Here is a 23,866-nt window from a genome sequence, read left to right on the forward strand (position 1 = left end):
ACTATGCTGCTGTAAAAAGGAAGGAACTCCTACCATTTGCAACAGCATGGATGGACATGGAGAGCATTATGCTAAGCGAAATAAGTCAGTTGGAGAAAGATAAATATCACATGGTCTCACTCATTTGTGGAACATAATGAACAACATAAACTGATGAACAAAAACAGATTCAGAGACAGAGAAGCATCTATCAGACCGTCAAACCTCAGAGGGAAGGCAGGGGAGGGTGGGGGGGAGGGAGGGAGATCAACCAAAGGACTTGTATGCATGCATATAAGCCTAACCAATGGACACAGACACTAGGGGGGTTAGGGCATGAGCGGGGGAGAGGGGAACAATGGAGGGAGGACACATATGTAATACCTTAATAAATTAAAAAAAGAAAGAAAAAGAAAAATATATATATATATTCAAATAAAATTAAAATAAATACCTATGTACACAAAGGCCCAGCTTTCCCACCTTCAGGCCTTTGCTCACACTATTCCCCTATCTCAGTGGTCGGCAAACTCATTAGTCAACAGAGCCAAATATCAACAGTACAACGATTGAAATTTCTTTTGAGACCCAAATTTTTTAAACTTATGCTTCTTCTAATACCACTTCTTCAAAATAGACTCGCCCAGGCCATGGTATTTTGTGGAAGAGCCACACTCAAGGGGCCAAAGAGCCGCATGTGGCTCGTGAGCCGCAGTTTGCCGACCATGGCCCTATCTGGAATGCCTGTGTCCCCACATCTTAGCATGGCCAAATGTGACCTATTCTTGGTTCTTTCACCAAAAAGACTTCCCCAATTCTACCTTTTTCCTAGCTATCATTAATACCTCCACCATGTCCCACCAAAAGCTGCACTCCCTACCAAAAACTTCAACTGTGCCTTTACGGTGATATTAATTACTATCCTACCTAATAAAAGAGTAATATGCAAATTAACCATCACCCCGCTACACCCACCAGCCACGCCCACCAGCCACACCCACTAGCCAATCAGTGAGAGTATGCAAATTAACCCCAACCAAGGTGGCTGCTGCCACAGAGAGCAGGAGGGAGGCTTGTGTTTCCCCAGCAATAGAGGAAGCCAAGCTTTCCACACACCCTGGCGGGCCCACGCCTCCACTCAAGAATACAAAGTTTCAATTATATAAGATAAAACCCAAGAAAAATGGCGGCAGCCACGGAGCTGGGGAGAGCAGGCTAGAGTTGCCCCCGGCGACCAAGGAAGCCAAGCTTTCAACCTGTCCTGGCCGGCTCAGGCCTCCACTTAAGGCTACAAAGTTTAAATTATAGAAGGTAAACAAATCCAAACAAAAATGGCGGCAGCCACGGAGCGAGCAGAAGGCTTGGCTTTGCTCCAGGCTACAAAGTTTCAATTGTAGAAGATAAATATATCCCAGATACCAGGGCCTCTGCTTGGGTCGCCAGGGGTGTGACTGCAAACGTCCACAGGCCCCTTGCCCAGGCTGCCCCATGCCCCAAGGGAAACCCCGCCCTGATCCAGGACACCCTTCAGGGCAAACCAGCTGGCCCCCACCCATGCACCAGGCCTCTATCCTATCTAATAAAAGAGTAATATGCAGATTGACCATCACTCCAATACACAAAATCAAGATAGCTGCCCCCATGTGGTCAAAGATCCTGCCCCCATGTGGATACAAGATGGCCAGCAGGGGAGGGCATTTGGGAGGGACCAGGTCAGCAGAGGAGGGAAGTTGGGGGCAAACAGGCTGGCAAGGGAGCAGTTAGACATCAATCAGGCTGGCAGGGCGTGGTTAGGGGGTGATCAGGCTGGCAGACAAAAGTGGTTAGGGGCAATCAGGAAGGCAGGCAGGCGAGCAGTTGGGAGCCAGCAGTCCTGGATTGTCAGAGGGATCCCAGATTGGAGAGGGTGCAGGCTGGGCTGAGGGACACACCCCCCCCCCCGCACAAATTTCGTGCACCGGGCCTCTAGTCTATTTTATAAGTGTTTATGCATAGTGTATTATCCTCCCTACTAGTTGCTAAGCTCCTTGGGAGACTGGCATAGGGGTAGAGACAAAAAGAATCGTGCTTCCATTTATCTTTATATTTTCCACCAAATCTATTGCCATGTTGTCTATAGTCATTCTCAATAAATATGTTATGAATAAATTAATGTATGAGTGAACAAATGACAACATGAATGATTAAAAGTAACATATGGAGAAGAAAAAGTTAAAGATAATTATCTTAGGGAATTTTCTCTAAATATATTTAGGTTAAAACAAAACCTTCCAATAGATGCACAGACCTTCATTCCAGCCAATGAGAGCATGTTGTTCAGTTTATACATCCCAGACTGTACCGGTGTTGTATACAATAGGGCATCATTAAACTGGAAGTAGAAACATTTCATAGGATGAAGTAAAAGAACAAATTTCATCTACAAAGTTATTGATAAGACACAGAAATAAAGAAAATATTACTTCTTTATTAGCTCTTTAAAAGCTAATATTATTATTTCTTTAAAAGCTCTCTGAATAAATACTTAGGTTCTGCTTACAGAAACTAAAACCACCCAGAATGTTTTATTAAAATATTAAAAAGGCAATTGTGAAAAAATGTGTTTTCTTTCCAAGTTCTGTAGACAGATTTAATGGTTTCTGAATTCTAAATCCCACTAAGGCATTATAATCTGCCTAAATAATCGATTGAATCAAATTTTCCAAATTAAAAAATGAAATAAACTAAATTCAAAAAGAAAATAATTTTCTGGTTATGCATCTTTGTTTCCTATACTTGAAATGCAAAGAAGCATTACAGTCAGTCAAAGATCCCACTAAAACTGCTATTTGAAAGTGCTAATGTACAAATGTCTCCTTTGATTAAGCAATTATGCCAGCCTGGGGATCATCAGGAACACACACAGCCACTTACCAGGAAGAACACTCGGGGCTGCATGTCTTTCCGAGACAGCTTCATCAGAGTTCCTTCTTTGAGAAAAACCTGATTCATCCAAACAAACACCCATTTAGTCCTACCATCATAACACAACAATATACATATAATTTCCTTTTCAACTTTCTTTCCCCAGATTTTTTTCTCTGGGAGCTGGGCGGACATTTTCCTTGTGACTTTTTAAAGTCATGGTTTCTTTCTAAACGCTCCAAGTCATTTAGGAATTGGACAAGGCTGCAGTTTCATAAATCCAATATTGGCCCCAGGGGGGCTATGTGGTCTGAAATGTAATTGACCCAGTGTGTACTTTATCCCAAGGCATAGCCAACATCCTGACAACTGCATTTTGTAATTTCCCTGAATTCGTTCCCTGGGCCATTTTTGTGCTCTATTAGCAGCAACAAAATACCAATTTTCTCCTTCCCCTCATAATCCTCTCTGACATGAAAGATTTTAATGAAATTGTCTTTAAAGTTGTATGAGGTCAGCTAGTATTACACAATAAAATGATCCCATTCAATCAGAGACTCGGTGGGGTCCCTTGCCATTTTCCTAATTGAATCGGATTTCTTAAGTGACTTAAGTCATGAATGTTTAGAATGGGTAGAATGAACTTAGTTGACCCAAACTGGGTCAATGAAGAGTAACAATAACAACCTATTTTCATAACTGAAATGAAAAGTAGTTACAAACTGTGCCTAAAAGCATTAGATTAAATTTGCCTAAGATAGTCTTAAACACTCACCCGTCCAGGCTGCACGATTTCATGGTGTCCATTTAAGCTGTACTGAATTTGCATAAGTTTTTGGAAGTTGTCCTACGGAAAGAGAACGCAGAGCATATGAAGGACTGGCTCCCAGGTTCAATAGCACACAGCCACTGAAATCAGATACTTACTCCTTGCTTCATGGTGTCATTGGCGTGGTTGGCTACCTCTATAACAACAGCAAGGGCATCTAAAATATGCAGGAACAGAAGGGGCATTTGGTCATTACCAATGAATTGCAACATGAAGCAATTCCAAGCAACAAGATGGCTAGTTTACAGCAACCAACTACTATGGGATCTTGGATAACTGGGAGTAGGCAAAAATATGGATGAGGTTCAATGAGGGCATGGAACAGGCAAAATAGAGAACTTGAGGGGAAAAAAAATGAACCAGAGAAAGACTCTAAAGAGACATGATATACCGCCCTAGCCAGTTTGGCTCAGTGGATAGAGCGTTGGTCTGCAGACTGAAGGGTCTCGGGTTCAGTTCTAGTCAAGGCACATTCTCAGGTTGCAGGCTCGGTCCCCAATAGGGGTTGTGCAGGAGGCAGCCAATCAATGTTTCTCTCTCATCATTGCTGTTTCTCTCTCTCCCTTCCTCTCTGAAATCAATAAAAATATATTTTTAAAAAGACATGATATACCATGTGTATCAATGTATGAATCTCAGGGTTGTTTTGTGCTGCAACTTGATTACCCTCTTGAAATTTACAAGGGTATGGACAGGATTTCACCTGGAAGCTAAGGACTATTCCAGTATAGACTGCCTCAGGAGATGAGGGATCCTGGGACAGGAAACCAGAACTACAAGAAGCAATTATGTAAGAGGGTCAGGGCTCAGCTGCCTTCCTTTTTCTTTTTTTAATATATTTTAATTGATTTCAGAGAAGAAGTGGGGGGAGAGAGGGAGAGAGGGAGAGAAAGAGAGAAAGAGGGAGGGAGGGGGAGAGAGAGGGAGAGAAAGAAACCATCAATAATGAGAGAGAATCATTCATCGGCTGCCTCCTACATGCCCCCTACTGGGGAACGAGCCTGCAACCCAGCCATGTGCCCTTGACCGAATCAAACCCAGGACCCTTCAGTCCGCAGGCCAACGCTCTATCCACTGAACCAAACCAGCTAGGGCTCAGCTGCCTTCTCTTAGTCTGATCCCAATAGGAAAAATGTCACATGCAAGCATACTAGACCTTAGGAAATTGCATGCATTACTTTGTAAGCTGGGTTATTTAGCTTCATCTGTATTTCATTCTTTTTATTAACCCCTTGTCGTAAGCAAAGTGATTTTGACTGCTACAGTCTTATCAGCTTTGTAACTAGCTATAAAAAGAAGTCTGAACTTTATCTCCTTTGGGGCTACAGTTGTTCTCAACCCAAGACAGTAGTATTCCCCAAGGGACATTTGGACATATGTAAGGACAATTTTTGGTTGTCACATGACTGGGAAGGTCCTCTAGCCTTTAGTGGGTAGGAGCCAGGGATGCTAAACATTCTGTACTCCTAATTAGAAACCCACACAAAGGTTATTCCAGACAATATAACAGTAGGATTCCTACTGAGAAAAACTGGTATGTTAAAAAGGAAATATGCCCTCCTGAGGCTGGTGTAGCAGGAACAGTAATCATCAACAAAAGGACAATGAAAAAATACACAAAAGATCAATTATTGGAAAGGGGTTGAGGATTTTTGGTCCAACTTCTATAATCTACCACGAGATTCTCTTTCTGGTATCAATCCTGGGGGTTTCTATATTCTTTAAATATAAACTCATTACTATCACCATTATTAAAGAAAAGCAGTATTTCCCCCCAACCATAAATCAAACTGTATTGCACCTGGCACTCATCACCCCAGATATTCAGGAGATGGTTCTGGGCACACCCCCTGCTTTCTGGATGCTTGAAGGGCAAGTGGTCAGGGAGAGACACTTTTGGGTAAAAGGATAAAGCTGTTGTTGTCTGGTCACCTAAATTCCAAACTCTGCATTCTCCCACCCAGTCTGTAATTCTACTCCCCAGGTCATCCCTTTAAGAGGCCCTGGTGACTCTGTTACTTTTAACTCTTCTGCCTGACTTCCAAAGGTATAGCTGTCACATTTTCCCTCACCCTTGGCAACCTCATTTACAACTGCTCACCATTTTACTGCGGTGCATCTGGCCATACAGTGCACTTCACTATTCACTGCTTATTCTAATTCAGTTTTTGCTCAAGTGTGTAATTTTCCTTTAAACAAGCTCTTTAATCTCTGGCCCTGTATTTGTTTTATCTATAGAATAGAGGTAATAATTCACTGTCTTTGAGGGCAGAGGCCCTGGAAGAGATGTTTTCTTGAGGCCCTATTTGTTCAGGCCCTGGAAGAAATGTTTTCTTAAGGCCCTATTTGTCAACCCCTCTCCAGCCCCACTTCTCTCTACGCAGAGCTCTGCCTCTTCAACCTTCACACTTTTCTCCCTCTTCCAAAGGATTCTGTACTGTTCAGTGCATCCTAAATGTACAGCTTTCTACTCTTTCTTTGTCTGCTGGGCAGGCTTTTTTCTTCAACTAGATATGTTCACTGAATGCAAGACGCATATCATATTTCCCACTCCAAACTTTTCCTTTAAAAAAAAAAAAGCACCTTTAAAAACATAACACTTGCAAATAGAAGATGTTAGGGAAGGAGAAGTAAAATAATTAAGAGAATAAATAAGAATCTCTACAAAATGGGTTAAAAACCTGTTCAGTTTTATAATTGGAAAATGTAAAGGATAGCCCTGACCAGTTTGGCTCAGTGGATAAAACATTAGCCTGGGAACTGAAGGGTCCCAGGTTCGATTCCGGTCAAGGGCACATGCCTGAGTTGTGGGCTCGATCCCCAGTGGGGGACTTGCAGGAGGCAGCCGATCCACCATGATTCTCTCTCATCATGGATGTTTCTATCTCTCTCTCCCTCTCCCTTCCTCTCTGAAATCAATAAAAAAATATTTTTTTAAAAAATGTAAAGGATAACACAGGAATATGATAAAAATTCATAAAAGTAATGGGATGGACATGGATTTGTTTAATGTGTTTCTGCCAATCAGAATGAGGGATATATCTATGACATTTGAAAGAAATGGAAATAAACAGAAACACCAGAAGTAACAAGTAATCCTGTGTGTGTTTGTGTGTGTGTGTGTGTATGTGTGTGTGTGTTTCTTACACACATACACACACACACACACACACACACACACACACACACACTATGGATTATCCCATGAATATCAATGAGTCCATTGTACTGTAATGGACTACTCCCCTTAAGTACCACTGGGCATGAGGGGTAGAGGGTAGGGTAAGGCTACTGCCCATCCTTACACATTCCCAGAACTATATGCTATTTTTGATGTTATCCCTGATTTGTACAGTTTGGTCACCTCATGAACTCATGATTTTAAATGCAGATTAACTGTTTCAACCCCTGCTTTGAAAGCAGTGGGCATCTAGAGAAGGAGAACTGACATCTGGCCAGGGTGACTGAGCACAGGAGGATGGAGCTCCCTGACCCAGCATGCTGGGTGACTCTCTCAGGAGGCTGGCTCCCATGGCCAGCTCACCCTGGGCCGCGCTTGTCCCTAAACTATTACCCACATCCAGCTCGACTGTACCACTTTATCTAGTTCTATTTTAACCTGCCCAAAATAGTGTTTTGAGAAAAAGAAAAGGCTTCTTATAAATAAGTTTTGTTATATTTTTAATTTCTTGGTCTAAATAAACATAATATAAAAACTTCTACAATATATAAGACCACAAACGTTTTTACCTTGAGTGTCTCTGTAATCTCCGGAGTCTTCTAAAAGATTTTTCAAATAATCTAGAAATGGAAAAAAATGACAGTATTTAGTGCAATAAAGTAGTAAGGGGAAAAACACTTGTCTTTTTTATTAAATACTTCAGTCATTCTTGTTGGTTAAGATACATGCTGGTCCAATTTGTGCTAACTTTCTAAAGTGTGAAAGAATAAAGCCCCGAGAACAATTTGAAATCAGGACACAGAATGAGAGCGGAAAGGAGCCTCAGAGGTCACACCAGTCATTTCAGAGATGAGGAACCAGGTTGCTGAGGGCAGGGTCTCACCCAAGTCACACAACCTCTGTGTGCAGAGCCAGGACTGGAATCCAGGTCTCCTGATGCCCAGTTCAGGTCTTTTACACATGAAATACCTTAACCTCAAGATCAGATGTACATCTAATACAAAATTCCAAGCGTTAATAGATTGAATGCTTAAGGGACTCTTAGGTTTGTCCATCTAAGTCTAACAACATCAGAACACCAGAAGAATGCAATACACTAGACCAGTGGCTTTCCAATGGGGATGAATTTGGCTCCTAAGGGTCATTTGGAAATGTCTGGAGATATTTCTGATTGTTACAACTGGGGAAAGAGGGGTCCCTGGCATCTACTGATTAGAGGCCAGGGGTGCTGATGAACATCCTACAAATGCACAGGGCAGCCCCACAACAAAGAATTATCTGATCCAAAATGTCAACACGGCTGCAGGTGAGAAAACTGATCTAGATGAAAATGGTCTGTAAATGAGCGACATAATTTATGGCGGTTCTTACAATATGGAAAGAAATTAAGGCAATAGGTTGTAGTTAATAAATCTTTAACCAAAAGGAATGTAATAGGATTTGGCGGTAATACTCTCTTGTCTGTTGGGAAATGTTGATGGCTTCTCCTTATCTATCAAATTAAAATAAATTCCATTCCCTGGAATTTAAAGTCCCCCACTACATGATCCCTATTGACTTTCTGATTTTCTCTCTTGCTACTGCCCAACACAGGCCCTTTGTTCTTACCAAAGTTTGATTCTGCACAATTCCTTAAACGCTGCCCATGTGTTCTCTGACTCCATACTTTTTGTCTCTAATGTTCCCTTTTTCTGAATCCTTCCTCTGTCTCTGCATATAAAAATTCTCCTCATATTCTTCAAGGCTCATTTCAAATTCCTCTTCTCCTACTAAACTTTCCACTTAAAGGAAATATTCTCTCCCTTTGAATAATACATTACATGACAGTTACTCATTTTATGCCTTTAATCATTTTTGTTTTCATTTGACTCAACGCACCTTGTAGGCAGGACCCACATCTGATTCATCTTTCTATCTCTCATAGCACTTATCCAGGACTTTTGCACAAGGGACAACAAATGCTTAGAATTTTTTTTAATGATTTTTTTCTTGGACAGAACTGTCTTAGTTTAGGTAAACAGCAATGAAGGCTGAAACCAATCCTAATGACAGTGGGAGTTGAGAAAATGAAAGGAGAAAAGGCATGTTAAGAGACTGAATACATTTTTATCAGAATCAACCTCCATTAACAATATCATGGACTATATCATATTTCATCCCAGGGTTTTATGAAATCATGCTGAAAGGCACAAAGGGAAACTTGGGTTCTAGTGCCAGCTTTTCAAACGTACTACATGACATAAACACACACACCCAAGTGTTGAAATTCTGTGCATCTTTGAGGCAGTGATCCAAGAACCGTGTGAGTCCAGACATGCAGCACTGGCAGGAAGCCATATGAGACACTGTGGATGACGACATTCCGTTTTTATGCACCGTGTGTAGGTTCTATCCTAGCAATTTACATCTTAAGTTGGAGAGTATGCTTCCAATCAAATAAGAAAACCACAAAAATTAACAAAATACGCTGATTACACATTACACTTAGCTTTTCCTGGAAATGAAAATTAACTTAATCTCACTCTGACTCCATTCAGAATGAATTCCCTATATAAGCCATGTTTGGTGAGTCTAAATAGTCAACTTCTCCATGAGAATGACAGGGTTGGGGGAAAACATTTAGTCGTCTTCTTAGATGTTCTCAACATCCCCGCTACCTCATTAATCAAAAGCGACAGTCCTTAAAGCCTCGAGGTCGCTAAAGAGTGTGGAAAGGACAGCAGATTTACCTAAGTATCTGATTCAAGACAAATTTCTATTGTGTCTTCAATGCTTTGTTCTTTAATACAGAACTGAGACATTTCTCTAAACCAAGAGAGCCGGCTGGAAGATGTCTGTATTAGGAAATCCTGACCTCAGAATCACTGTGCTGAGCCTGATAGCTTCTGAGCAGCATTTTCTTTCCTTGTACTCAAACTCAGCTGCCGTCTGCCAACCTGAACTTCAGGCACAGAGTGGAAACACAAATCGGCTGAAGAGAAGACCCACCACTAAGATGTTACAAAATCATGCTATTAATCAAGGAGGTAATGGGGTTAGGCTTACTCTCTTTGCCAATTTTTTTAAAAAGCATCTTAAAATTCAATGTTCCAAGATTAAACTTTAAAAATTCAACTTTCCGCCAAAACCGGTTTGGCTCAGGGGATAGAGCATCGGCCTGCGACTCAAGGGTCCCAGGTTCGATTCCGGTCAAGGGCATGTACCTTGGTTGCGGGCACATCCCCAGTAGGGGGTGTGCAAGAGGTAGCTGATCGATGTTTCTCTCTCATCGATGTTTCTAACTCTCTATCCCTCTCTCTTCCTCTCTGTAAAAAATCAATATATTTAAAAATTCAACTTTCCAACGTATCCATCCATCCATCCATCCATCCATCCATCCATCCATCCATCCATCCATCCGTATTTTCAGGGCATCTTGTGACAGTACATCCTGGTAAGAACTTTCACCTTTTCAAGGAAGACCAGACCATGATCGCCCTCAGTGAAGAATCACTCGGTGCCTCAGCTGCAGAATTAAAACATGATTGATTGCCCTGAGTCAGACGGAAACCACAAGCTGCCTCAGTGTCTGTTACACTCTAGGTGAAACCCAGGAAAGGAGGCCAGACAGACACACCTGTATTGGTCATAGGAAATTGTTTACTGCATACCATTTAGGACCTTGTACAGGAGTTTCCTTTTTTAAAAAATGAGGAGAGCACAGTAATCTATTCTATTTGCCATACTAGACGTGTATTAGTCTATGGCACTTCCCTGCTTCTGCCAAACCAAACTAAGCATTTTTCTTTTTCTTTTTTTTTTTTTTTTTTGGCGTTTTTATTTTTTTATTTTTTTTTATTTCTTTATTGATTAAGGTATCACATATTTGTCCTCATCCCCCCTTCCCACCCCACCCCCCAAACAAAGCATTTTTCAAAACTTCGCTAATAAAAATGCCTCAAATGTTACTGAGGTTAAAACTTTCAAGTTGGTGCACCATGCATGGGCACCACAAAATGTACTTTCTGGCCACCAGGTGGCATCGTTGATTAATAAAAATTAAATAACCCCCATTATCACCATGGGCAACCTCAAGGAACATGCAAGTTTAGTTTTGTTCTCATTTCTGAGGACCCAACAAATACTGTACCTTGTTCCAGGCCTAAGTTTTCTAATATAAGGGCTCCTAGTAAGCCCTACCACCCCTAATTACACAGTCAGTGAATAATTAACTTATAGCAGAAAGCTATTCAGTACAGTGAACCTTTCCTAAACATGAGTCATCTGTGGGAATCTGGGGCTTTTTACTTCAACAATGCCCAGATTCCTGGACTGTGTGCTGTGAAATGGGAATGGCAGAGCACAGAGGAAATGAGCATACAGGACGGGTAACATTCCAAAGTCAGTTATTTTGAATTTGAGGACATGTCTTGCTTTGTATTATCCAGATTTCTTCTTTCCTCTCTAAATATGTAATGATATCAGCAACACATACAGAATTATGGGATCCAAAGGTCCATTAAGTCTGGTCAATAAGCCTGTCTGCCAAAATTTCAAATTTTCAAAGAAGCAATAAAAAATTATCCTGACTTGTGAAATAAAGTATTGATTATTTTAAATACCCCAAATAAGGATCAATTGTCTAGCTGTAAGACATCGCGCCATATTCAAAGCAGCTTGGTGAAGTGGTCAAGAGCCCTTGTTGGGAGCCCTTGTTGTTCTCTTATTAGTCCAGCCATGCCTAGCAAAGGCATGGGGCTATGGCCAAGTTCTGCTCTGAGGCATTTCTGTGTCAGTATCCTCATACACAAAATAAGAAGGCTAGACTAGATAAAGAAAACTGTAATGATTCTCATTCTAAACAATCATGAAGCATATACATGTATTTTTTAATTCTAAGATGCATTGCCCTGACTGGTGTGGCTCAGTTAGTTGGAATCATCATCCCATGCACCAACAGGTCCTTTAATTACCGGCCAGGGCACATGCCCAGGTTGCGGGTTCAATTCCTGGTTGGGGTCCATTCGGAAGGCAACCAATTGATGTTTCTCTCTCACACTGATGCTTCTCTCTCCCACTCTGTCCTCTCTCTCTAAAAATCAATAAAAAACATTAAATATTTTAAAAATTTGGTTTTTTAAACAAACAAACAAATAAATAAAAATAAAAGGTGCTCTGGTCCCCTGCTCTAATTCTCTCATTCCTTGAATATTAGTTCAGTCCTGGTCCCTAATTTGTGGCCCAGGGCTTCCTCTTATACATATATGATGCTTATATAAAGTTAGAAAGTGACTTTTCTGGGCTCTCAGGCTCACAGATTCATGTTTTGGAAAGCAGGTGATGCCTTTCTGTGAAACAGAAAAGGCCACTTTTCGTGGGCTGATGCAGCCCCTCACCCAGGCACCCAATGTGGTGAGCAGAGTGCAGGCTGGACTTGGACCTCAGCTGGGAGGGCATAACCATCTGGTCGATCGTAGACTTTGATAAGCCTGGTCCTGAGGTGGCATGCCCAGAGGACTCCAGAACCACACCCAACTCCAGAACCACACCCGATTCCAGGCTCATCCTATGGAAAAATTCTGGAGTTCTTACACAGCACGGAATTTCTCCTCAGTCCCTTTTTAGCAGGACAGACTGGCTAGGCATATCCAGAATGCCCTTGGGGGAGTCAAAGCCATAGAAAATCTCCCAACAAAAGTAAATGTCCATTATTTTGACTTGGTTGAAACAAATGCTTTTCTTTCTGGACACATTTTTCAATGGTTAAGGCTGCCAATTTACCAAGTGAGGATCTCAAATGTGCATAAATGACCTGGGCACGGTCACGCCCCACTTAAAGAAGCTCTTAACCATATTTGGTCCTCACTACCCTGGTGGTCAACGAAGAGCACATTTAGGTTGCAGTGATGGGCAACCTTTTGAGCTTGGTGTGTCAAACTTCACCAAAAAAACTGAGCATAACTCGGGTAGTGTGTCACTTTGAGGAAAAAACTAACTCCAAGACTCTAGTCGCAAATGTTTCATCCTCAGGAGCAGCAAATGTTTCATCCTCGGCATGCGGCCGCGTGTCATCAGAAATGGCTACTCGTGTCAGTGCTGACACGCGCGTCATAGGTTCGCCATCACTGGTAGGGAGATAGGTATATTTTAATAACCAAAGACCAACAAGTTGAAGGATAAAGTAAATATAAGCACCAAGGTGAATTCAAGCTTGACCAAATTTCAGTTTTGTCCAACTGGAACAGTTCCTGATGCGAACCAGGATTTTGACAAACCCTAAGAGGGAAACTCTAGTAAGAGCCAGCTTGTTTGATCTTTGGGAAGGCAGGCCCAGCAATAAAGGCTTCTGGCTATTTGCAGGGTCAAATCTACACTGAGAATCAGAAAAAAGAATGGCTTTGTAGTAATGTCCATGGATAGAATTCTGCCAACTTGGATAGGCAAAAACAAACATTTTCATTAACCTCTAAGTGAAACACAGAATTTCCTTTCATTATAAATGCAGGCAACAAACCACAGTATCACCAATGATAACCAGTGACTCTGTCATCCTAAAAACCACATATTGTTTTATATCACATTACAGTTATTGCAGACATCTCAAAATAGTTTACTCTCACCACTACTTCAAAATCAGGGCAGTTATCAGATCCACCATCAGATCTTCTTATTTACTGCATTACTAAAGAAGCACATGTAATACTATGTTAACACTTCAAAATTATTTCAATAATTGTATTTCAGCCCACTAAGTTTCCTTTTAGTCTTAAGTATTTTTTTTCTGTAATTTAAAAATTTATTCTGAGAAGAGATCCATTCATAGCTTTCACCAGATTGCCAAAAGGATCCAAGCACAAAAAAAAGGTTAAGAACCCCTGCTCTATAGAGAAAGTGAGATTTGCATTTAAAAGCTATAATTTTAAAAAAGAAAAATAAATAAATAAAAGCTATAATTTAATAGAACAGGCTCACCTCTTATATCCTAAAAGTCTTTTCATATTAAAATCAGGGATATGATTTATTAAATACTATCTCTCACAATTCCTTGTTCACAACTATAATTAAAAACGAATTGTAACAGAACAAGAGCTGATGTCATTACAATGAAAATTCTGAATATTATCAGTCTCCCATTTTACACAAATGAAACTGTCTCATACCAGGGCCTTTAGGTTCCCCAGAAACTAAATTCCTTGGCTAGTGTCCAGTATACTAGTAGCCCCACCTCTCATCAAGTTCTGCCCTAGAGAAAGTGTTAGAATGACTTTTGATGTAAACAATTAGCCCTGGGTTTTAAAACAAATACCTACCCAGCAAAAGTTTTCTCAGTAAGGGTTTTTTAAAAGTCATGCATTAATTTGATCCTGATCTTTTTACTCATCTGCTTATTAGCCTATTCATAGTTCAAATTTGTAACTTCAGAACACTAGAACAGATGTTTTTACTATCATATTTTCTACCAACATGGGAAATCCTAGATTTTTAAAACAGAGGGAGTTAATACCATGCCAGACTAAAGGCAAAGATATTACAGAAAACGTAATCTATCTATATATATAAAAGCCTAAGTGACCGGCCAGTAGCTATGACACGCACTGACCACAAGGGGGCAGACGATCAACGCAGGAGCAGAAAACACAGGCATGGAAACATGGAACAGACTGATGAATCTCAGAGGGAAGGGGGGGAGGAGAGGGCGAGAAGAGATTAACCGAAGATCTTATATGCATACTAGAGGCCAGGTGCATGGATTCCTGCACTGGTGGGGTCCCTCAGCCTGGCCTGTGGGGATCAGGCCAAAACCGGCTCTCCAATATCCCCCGAGGGGTCCCGGATTGACAGAGGGCACAGGCCAGACCGAGGGACCCCACCGGTGCACAAATCTATGCACTGGGCCTCTAGTATAATATGTTGTTAAAGTCATTCATAATATAACATAAATATTTTGAACAAGAGCAAAGAAACTACCTGATCCAAATTTAATCAAAGTTCAAAGGAGTGGTATTTTTCCCTAAATAATAAGTTGAAAACATATTTCAGAGAAATTTTAAATTATATTTTTCATTATATTTTCTCCACCATGATCCTCATTCTACCTGTTTCAACAGCAATGTGGTAACTTTCTAAATCAAAGGTTTTACTTATTGAAAAAATTTATAACACATATAACAGAGACAAAAATTCTAAAAAGATATGATAGTCATTTCTGGATGATAGAAGATGAAGAACTTTATTGTTATTATTTTTTAATAATACTTACATATTTTAATAGGCACAAAAGATCCCTTCAAAGAAAAAAAGTGACCCTTACAAAAATAAATCCTCAAAATATACTCACTCAAACAAGTGACAAGATCATTATAACTTTTAGAAAATAAAAATAGGAAGAGCTTGGTTGGAGTCTGAAAGGTTGGGCATGGCCCCAAAGAGGAGTATTGTAAGTTCATCAGGACAGGGATCACCACTGTGTCTTTGCCAGTGTATAGAGGTGTCCAGCTCAGGGCCAGCCCCTATCCATACTAAAAAAAGAGTAATATGCAAATTGGTCATGACGCCCTCACAGTAACAACCAAACAGCAGGCTGCATGGGGCGACAAGGCCGGCAGGGGGGTTAGCGAGGGAAGACCAAACAACAGAGCAGCAGGCTGTGTGGGGCGACCAGGCCAGCAGGGGGGTTAGCGAGGGACAACCAAACGACTGACCAGCAGGCTGCGTTGGGTGACCAGGCCGGCAGGGAGGGCAGTGAGGGGTGACCAGGCCAGCAGAGGGGGGCAGTGAGGGGCGACCAGGGTGGCAGGGGGGCAGTTGGGGGTGACCAAGCCAGCAGGGCAGCAGTGAGGGGCAACCAGGCCAGCAGGGGGGCAGTTGGGGGTGACCAGGCTGGCAGGGGGGGCAATTAGGGGCAATCAGGCTGGCAGGCAGAGGCGTTTAGGGGTTATCAGGCTTGAAGGGGGGGCAGTTAGGGGCGATCAGGCAGGCAGGCAGGTGAGCAATTAGGAGCCAGCGGTCCCGAATTGTGAGAGGGAATCCCAGATTGGAGAGGGTCCAGGCTGGGCTGAGGGGACTCCCCCCACCCCCCCCCCCCCCGCCCATGCACCAATTTTGTGCACCGGGTCTCTAGTAAATAAATATTTGTTCATTGAGTTAGTGACTGATAAATGAAGGAGAGAATCTAGCCTTGAAGGATAGGTTTCAGGAGAGACTAAGAAACCTACTGGAGCAAAGGAAAATAAAGTTTGAGCACTTTGGGTTCTAAACTGTAACCTTTATACTGTGGATGTTAAGTTTTTTGTGTGTGTTTTTTTTTTCTATTCTAAAATAGGGACTTATTTTTACAGCATTTTTACCTTCACAGCAAAACTGAAAGGCAATAGAGATTTCCCATACACCTCCTGCCCCGACACATGCATAGTCTACCCCACCATCAACATCTCCTACTGGAACAGATTTGTTGCAATGACACATCATAATCACCAAAATCCATAGTTTACATAAGGGTTCACTCTTAGTATTGTACATTCTATGGGTCTGGACAAATGCAAAATGATATGTATCCACCATTATGGTAGGATAAGTATGTTTTCAACTTTCCTAATAAGCAGAATAAAAGTATGTCTGCAAAATAATAGATAGATAGATAGATGGATAGATAGATAGACAGACAGAGATACAGAGATAGATACAGAGATAGAGATATCTGCTCCCAGTGCCTGGCACAGAGCTCCTAAAAGCCTTGTAATAAGAGCATTGGGAGCAGCTTGTTTTCTAATAAGAGGTCTTTGACCCTAATTCTGACACAGAGCTCCTAAACCCCTTGGACTTTCCTAGGTGACAGGAGTATCTTTTGTTCTAAAGAGGTGAGTCTTGATGGGCTGTTGAATAGCTAATCTAGATGAAGCCGGTCACCAGAAGGATCAAGCCATGATTAGCAGTTTGGAACTTTCAGCCCCACTCTCCATCCCATAGGAAAGGGAGAAGGGGTAGAAGTGGCGTTAATAACAGATCATGTCTGCATAATGAAGCCTCCATCAAAATCCCAGAGTACAGGGTTTGGTGAGCTTCCAGGTTTCCAGGCTGCCCTTCCCTATAGGGATACCCTCCCTATGTATCTATTCCATCTGGATTTTCATCTGTATCTTTTATCATATGCTTTTATAATATACTGGTAAACGTAAAGTTTCCCTGAGCTCTGTGAGCCATTCTAGAAAATCAGGAAACCCAAGGAGGGAGTCATGGAGACCCAGATTAATAGTTGGTTGATCAGAAATACAGGTGACAACCTGGAACGTGCAATTGGCCTCTTAAATTTGGGAGGAACAGTCTTGTGGGATTCAGCCTTTAATCTGTAGGATCTGACACTATCTTCAGGAGATAGTAAGAGAATTGAATTAAATTGCATGACACTTAGCTGGTATCAAAGAGAATTGCTCAATGGCAAAAAAGCCACACACACCTGGTGTCCTGGAGGAGAAATGAAGTGATGATGTGTCAGGCTACCTGGGGGAGTGATAAGAGGTAGCATGATCATTAGGAAGATATTTCCATAACCAGGCATGAGGTCAGAAAGGCCTGGCCCGGAGCATAACACGGGAAATGGAAAGAGCAGGAAGCAGAGGCAGGCGAAAACTGGTCAGCAGATCCTACCAGGGAGCAAAGATGAGGAAAGGGAAATATTTCAGAGTCCTTTCCACAGTTTTGTGCCTATGTAACTGGAGATTGTTTTGATTCTTAAAAGCAATTCATTCATTCATCCATCCAACATTTGTTGGCACCACTGCATAGGGCTTCTCAACCTTATAAACAGGAACAATGTTTGTTTCCCTAAGCCTTTCAGTTTACCGGGTCTCTGTTAATGTGCCAGACTCTATGCCAGACACTAAATTAGGATAATAAAGACGGTCTTTACCCTGAAGAGATGATCAAGAAGAAGGAACTAAGCAGTGGTAGACAACAGTGTCTATTTTCTTTCATTGCTTCTTCAATCTTGCCCTAAGATTTCCATTTCTCCTAAATCCAAATAGATTCTGGGTTCCTACACATTTTAAAGATCTGACTAGATCAACTGGCCTTGAGTAGCCAATATAAAGGTAAAATTTATAAGTTTTTCTGCTTAAATTTACTTTTTTGGTTTGCTTTTAGAATTCTAATCTAAGCATTCCATTACACAACATATACTTTTTCTCTGATCCTATTCTGGGTTGACTTGAAAAAAAAAAAAAAAAGACAAGTTTTTAATACAATGAAGGAATCGGTAGCCTAAGTAAAACACTCAACAATAAAACACAAATTATGTTCTGAAAAAAAACATGCAAGACAATAGGATGGTTGTTTGAATTGTATGAGCACAACTGCTGTCTGGGAATTTCCACTCACCTTTTTCTAAGCAACTATCCTATCTTATCTGCTTCATCTCTGTATTTCTCAATCTTCCCCTCCCAAGAAACCAAGCAGCACAAATCTACTTACACTGAGTCAGACAGGAATCCTTCCCCTTCTCTGCCATAAACTCATTAATAAATTAAAGTTGTCAGGGGGTGCCTCAAATAGTCTCTCACTCCTCCTCTCTGCTCCAGTATATTCTGTGCACTTGAAATTACTCCTAATTCTAAAATGGAAATAAAAGTACTTACCTCACAAGGTTGATCCAAGGATTAAATCACTGAGCTTATTTATCCAAAGATGAAGACTGAGTTAATTAACATGTTTAAATAGATGCAAACTTTAGACTTAAAATCCAATTTGTAAAAATCTAAGTGAATAGACAGGGGCACTTGGATAGCAGAAATATCGTACAAAAGTAGGGAGCAATTAGAATATCACAAAAGATGAGTATTGGAAATCAGAATTTTAAATAAAAATTAAACAAACCCTTAGTATCAACCCCTATGTTTCCTTAGGCTTAAATGATCATAGGTGCTTCAACTCATACTAAATGTCCTTAGGCAGGACACTTCACCTCTCTGGGTGTGTCTTTCATTTAGAAGAGTTCTCTCTAAAATTTTCTCTCAATGTTGTCTTTAGGCTAACGATGTTTTGATTAAAGGGATGCTGTAAATCTAGCTTAAAACCAACCAAAATTATTTCCTGAACAGTGTCTATGGCATCCAAAATGGACCCAGATATATTGGGGTGCACTAAATTATTAGTAAAAGATTCACTCTTTGACCTCAAAAAGTTTATTAAATTAAGAACTAAATATTCAAGTAGTATGAATATCACCAAATTCACAAGGTATCAAATAGGAATTTACTAAGTCACACTGCACTGATACTAAGGTCAAGGAGAACTGGAGTAATCAGTTCTTCAGTAATCAGGCTTCAAAGGGAATGGAGGACTTCAGCTCAGGGTTGGTGGAAGAGAAGACTTTGAATCAATGGGAGAAAAGGCATAGGACAAAGAATATGAAATCTATGTTCTTTCTTTGACTTTAGTCCTGACTTTTTGACCCTGAACAAGTTATTTACCTTTTAATGAATCCATAATTACTACAGGTTTACTATATATAAGGTAATGTGTATTATTTAAATAATGAAGATTTTCCAATTTATAAAAAGAGGAAATAGCTTTAAGATTAAACAAGAGATAGCACAAAACTAAAAGTAACCCCAAGCTCACAAAACAAATAACATCTGTTCTCTTAAAGAGGGTTTTTAAACTTGCTTTTGGTATCTCACCATTAATCAATTAAAATCAAACTCACCATGAAACCTTAATTAAATAAAATGTGTAACAATTTTACTTATATCAGTCATGGGGGAAAAAATATTTTCACATGAAAATTTCATAACCTTGCTTGCTCCATCATTCTTACAAGTCATAGCTTTTAAAACCACAGTTGTCTTTTGCCACTAAAAACAAGACTTCATTTGACAGCTGTAGAAATAGCCTAGCCATTCAATAGCTCATTTATGATACAGCAATGAATTTATCTAGCAAAAACAACACATGCATGGGTACTTCCTTTTGTCCTGTGTCGTCCAAACACAGGGGAAAGAAAAGTACAGATGGACAGGATATCCTCAAATTATTTGGTTTGCCTTAGGTCATTCCAGAGAAAAATCTAGAGTCCAATTCACAGTTAGAAATTCAAATTAAGTAGAAACATCTAAGGAAGCAAGTCCTGGGGCTGAAAGGCAAGGCTTTCCTTATCATCAGTTTGTTCTTCACTAGGCCAGCTTGGAAGGCAGAAAGCTTTTGCCTACAGGGAAATTGGGAAATCCTGGCTTTCCAGGATTCACCTACTTCAATCAATTTAGCCCTAGGTTTAAAAGAAAGAGATTAGATTAAGGGTAAAAGCATGCACTCCTTGCACTGATAGCAACCAAGAACCTCAAAATCTATTTACATTAAATGACAACAGATAAAACCATTAAAAAGAAAAGAAAAATTACAACAGATAGAATTTAGAATAGTGGTGGCATTTTAGTATTCTTGTCCATTTTGACCTAATTCTTAAGGCACATTATGTATGTATATTAAGTCACTGCATATTCAGCAAATACTCCTGAGGACCTAGTAGTATGTATTGGATACGATGCTTGGTACTGAGATCTCACTAACTTTTTTGTGATACCAAACCACTTAATCTCGAAAAAGCCTGTTATTTTATCTATGTAAATAATATATTGTGATATATGCATGGTTATGGTGTTATAGAATAGCAAGAAGCTAGGAAAATTCCAGGGCTAGCAGAATAGGGAAACTGAGACAGATAGTTAAACAGCAGTTTCAAGCCACCTAGTTAATCCCAAATTCCCTAAACCAAGGACACTTAAGAGTAAATAGTTTGTACTTCTCCCCAACCAGAGGGTAAATAGTTTAAATCTTCCTCCTCAGAGAGACAGATAACAGAAATCCAATTGGAAACACACCCAAGGACAAATTAAGAGAATAAATTTCATTTTGGTACATCACAAAGCTGATAAATATTCTATTGATCTACCCCTAAGACATCCCTGAACGTCCAACCTTTGAAGGCCCTGAAAATGAAGGTCCCAGGATGCTCTCCCTTCAGGAAGCACCACACCTGTGCCATTCCCTTCCCCATCTCCTTCCCACACAGGCACGTATCCCCTAACCTCTAAGGGATCCCATGAGACCTGCAAGTGTTGTAGGCAGTCAGACAGATATGAGCAGAGAAAGGGTGATGGGCCAGGTACAGAAGGTCACTAGGGTGGAAAAGCACCAAGTGCCTAGCAAAGAACCATCAATTGTAGGGTGGGACCTCGATCCCAGGGTGACTTTTCCTCCCCAGCATATCAATGGTCATGCAGTTTGGACCCCCTGACCTTTTCTCCTTAGAGATAACATCTATGCTTCAGTTGTATTTCAGCTCCAGGCCCAAATAAGCTATCAAACCAGCCACCGCTGACTGTCAGGACCAGCTGCATTGAAAAATGACCGCCTGCCCCAGTGATGACCAATCAATCAGTGGAGACCACAACCCTGAAAGGACACACCTGGAAAACTGCTGAATATTCTTTTGAAATCTTCCCCTGGGACTTCCCTTAAAATCTCCACCCTTGCCTGGCCGGCGTGGTTCAGTGGTTGAGCATCGACCTATGAACCAGGAGGTCACGGTCAGGAGGTCACGGTTCAGTTCTTGATCAGGGCACATGCCCAGGCTGCAGGCTCAATCCCCAGTGTGGGGTGTGCAAGAGGCAGGTGATCAATGATTCTCTCTCATCATTGATGTTTCTATCTCCCTCTCTCTCTCCCTTCCTCTATGAAATCACTAAAAATATATATTTTAAAAATCTCCACCCTTAAAATCCTAGTGCCCTAGCTGGTTTGGCTCAGTGGATAGAGCGTCTGCCTGCGGACCAAAGGGTCCCGGGTTTGATTCCGGTCAAGGGCCTGTACCTTGGTTGCGGGCTCCTCCCCAGCCTTGGCCCTGGTTGGGGCTCATGCAGGAGGCAACCAATCAATGTGTTTCTCTCACATTGATATTTCTCTTTCCCTCTCTCTAAAAAATCAATGGAAAAATAGCCTCAAGTAAGGATTAAAAAACAAAACAAAAACAACAACAAAAAGAATGTTAAAACCCTAGACGAGGACCTAGAGTTCTCCCTCCTGAGAGCACACCACAGATCTTTCCTTCTCTTCTCTTTCCTTCCCTTACACCTCCCAGCCCCACGCACATTAACACTAACTTCCTCACTCACAAGCTTCAAGGGCTCTTTTCTTTACCTCTATAACTTGTTTCCTAAGCCCATTTCTTTTAGGAATTATTTTTTCTACCTTTATGATTTACCAAATAAATGTTCTCTTACAGTTTGGGTCTTGGCTCTGAATTCTTTCCTACCCAGAACCCAAGTACCGAGGTTGCTGACAGGTTTGATCTGACCCCACCTGTCAGACACCTGGTGCAGTTCCCGCCCACCCACCACTTACCACACAACCAGGGGAGAAATGCTCCTTGTTTCACTGTCCTATGTTTTTTGCTGAGGTCAATAAATTCTTGCTCTCTTTTTTACACTTTGTCTCTTGATTGAAATCTTTCCCTCAAGAAGACAAGAACCGAGGTCTCATCGTCTCATCGGTAACAATGGTGAAGATTTAACGAGTCCTCAGCACAATGTGTGCTTTCCCTCAAATCAGAGCTTTTTGAAAATTTTTCTTCCCCTCACCCCCCTTTTTACTAATAGCGTGGAAAGTAAATAGGCACAGCCCTGTGATGTTGACGCTCACAGTCAAGCAGAAGGTATAGACAATAACCAGTCAAAGGATGATGATAATGATGTTGATGATGGTGATAAGGGCACTGCTGCCACTAAGTACTAATAGCAGTGAGGGCTAATTTAGAACACACTCACCAAAGCAATATTCTCCTTCTAATGGGGTGGGGAATCTTTTTTCTGCCAAGGGCCATTTGGGTATTTATAACATCATTTGCAGGCCATACAAAATTATCAACTTAAAAATGAGTCTGCTATATTTGGTCAAACATTTCATTAACTTACCCCTAATGCCTTGGCAAGGCCTTAGATGGCCTGCAGGCTTGGATGTTTCCAACCCCTGCCTTATTACAACCCTCTGAAGTGCCTGAGGCCATGATAGTTGATTTGAATATATGTGGGAATAACCCTCTAGACCTCATTGTTGAGTGGCTGGGATAGTACCTTCCTTGTGGTTATTATTAATCAGGTAAAATGATGCAGGGTTGTAGGAATGGGATGGTAAAAGAAGTTCTGAGCAAAAGGAATATAAATGCCCAAAGCAGAGAATGCGCACAGGGATGACCAAAGAACTAAAAGAAGTTAGGTTCGGGCAATGCACATGCAGGGTTCTAAACAATCTATAAATCCATATAATATTAGGTATAGGGTGACTGGAGTGATAGAAGAAGAGAGGTAAACTGCCAGAGACGCCCACCTGTTAGCAGCAGCCTGTACTGGGGGATCCTCTGAACTGGCTTGAGCAGGTAGTGCTTGAGGGCCAGATTAGCACAGCGTGGGCTCATCTGAAAGGAAAAGGCATCCAATGTAAATACAAGCATTTTTCTAAGAAGCAGGACCAGATTCAAGTGCTGAGGAAGGCAAATTTTAAATAGCCAACAGCTCTAGAAGGGAATCCACAGAGAAATTCCCTTTATTTTAAGCTGTACCTGTGATCCTGAGAGTGAAACTATAGTCAATTCACTACGTTGCCCACCCTCTCTCATCCTATTAATAAAAGCCTATGTGGTCATCATGCCCTCATGTCATGATGCCCTCACACTGCAATGAGCTCACCAGGAGGCTGCATGCGCAGCGGGCGTGTGCGGGTGGGCAGGAGCTTGACATTCACAGAGGCAGGACCCCTGGCTCCGGTCTACCTCTTTGGGACAATCCATCGAGGAGCCCCGGATGGGTGGGCAGAGCCTACCTCTTTGGGGTGATCGATCATGGGGCTCCCACACTGTGGAGGGCACAGGCCAGGCTGGGGGAACCCCCCCTCCCCGAGTGCACGAATTTCATGCGCCGGGCCTCTAGTAGGTTAATAAGTCTCTCAAA

The 23,866-nt window shown here is 41.3% G+C and overlaps 1 protein-coding gene across 1 annotated transcript in view; it reads right to left on the minus strand.

Moving 5' to 3' along the window:
* The window catches only part of FGD6 (FYVE, RhoGEF and PH domain containing 6), a 125,687-nt gene that overhangs the window by 19,867 nt on the left and 81,954 nt on the right, over positions 1 to 23,866 (minus strand). Inside the window, 6 exon segments of the mRNA XM_008144802.3 lie at positions 2,267 to 2,350; positions 2,893 to 2,961; positions 3,659 to 3,730; positions 3,811 to 3,869; positions 7,463 to 7,513; positions 23,247 to 23,334. Coding sequence (XP_008143024.2) covers positions 2,267 to 2,350; positions 2,893 to 2,961; positions 3,659 to 3,730; positions 3,811 to 3,869; positions 7,463 to 7,513; positions 23,247 to 23,334 — 423 coding nt within the window.

The sequence above is a fragment of the Eptesicus fuscus genome, chromosome 7 (genome assembly GCF_027574615.1).
Source record: "Eptesicus fuscus isolate TK198812 chromosome 7, DD_ASM_mEF_20220401, whole genome shotgun sequence".
In the NCBI taxonomy this organism is placed as follows: Eukaryota; Metazoa; Chordata; class Mammalia; order Chiroptera; family Vespertilionidae; genus Eptesicus; species Eptesicus fuscus.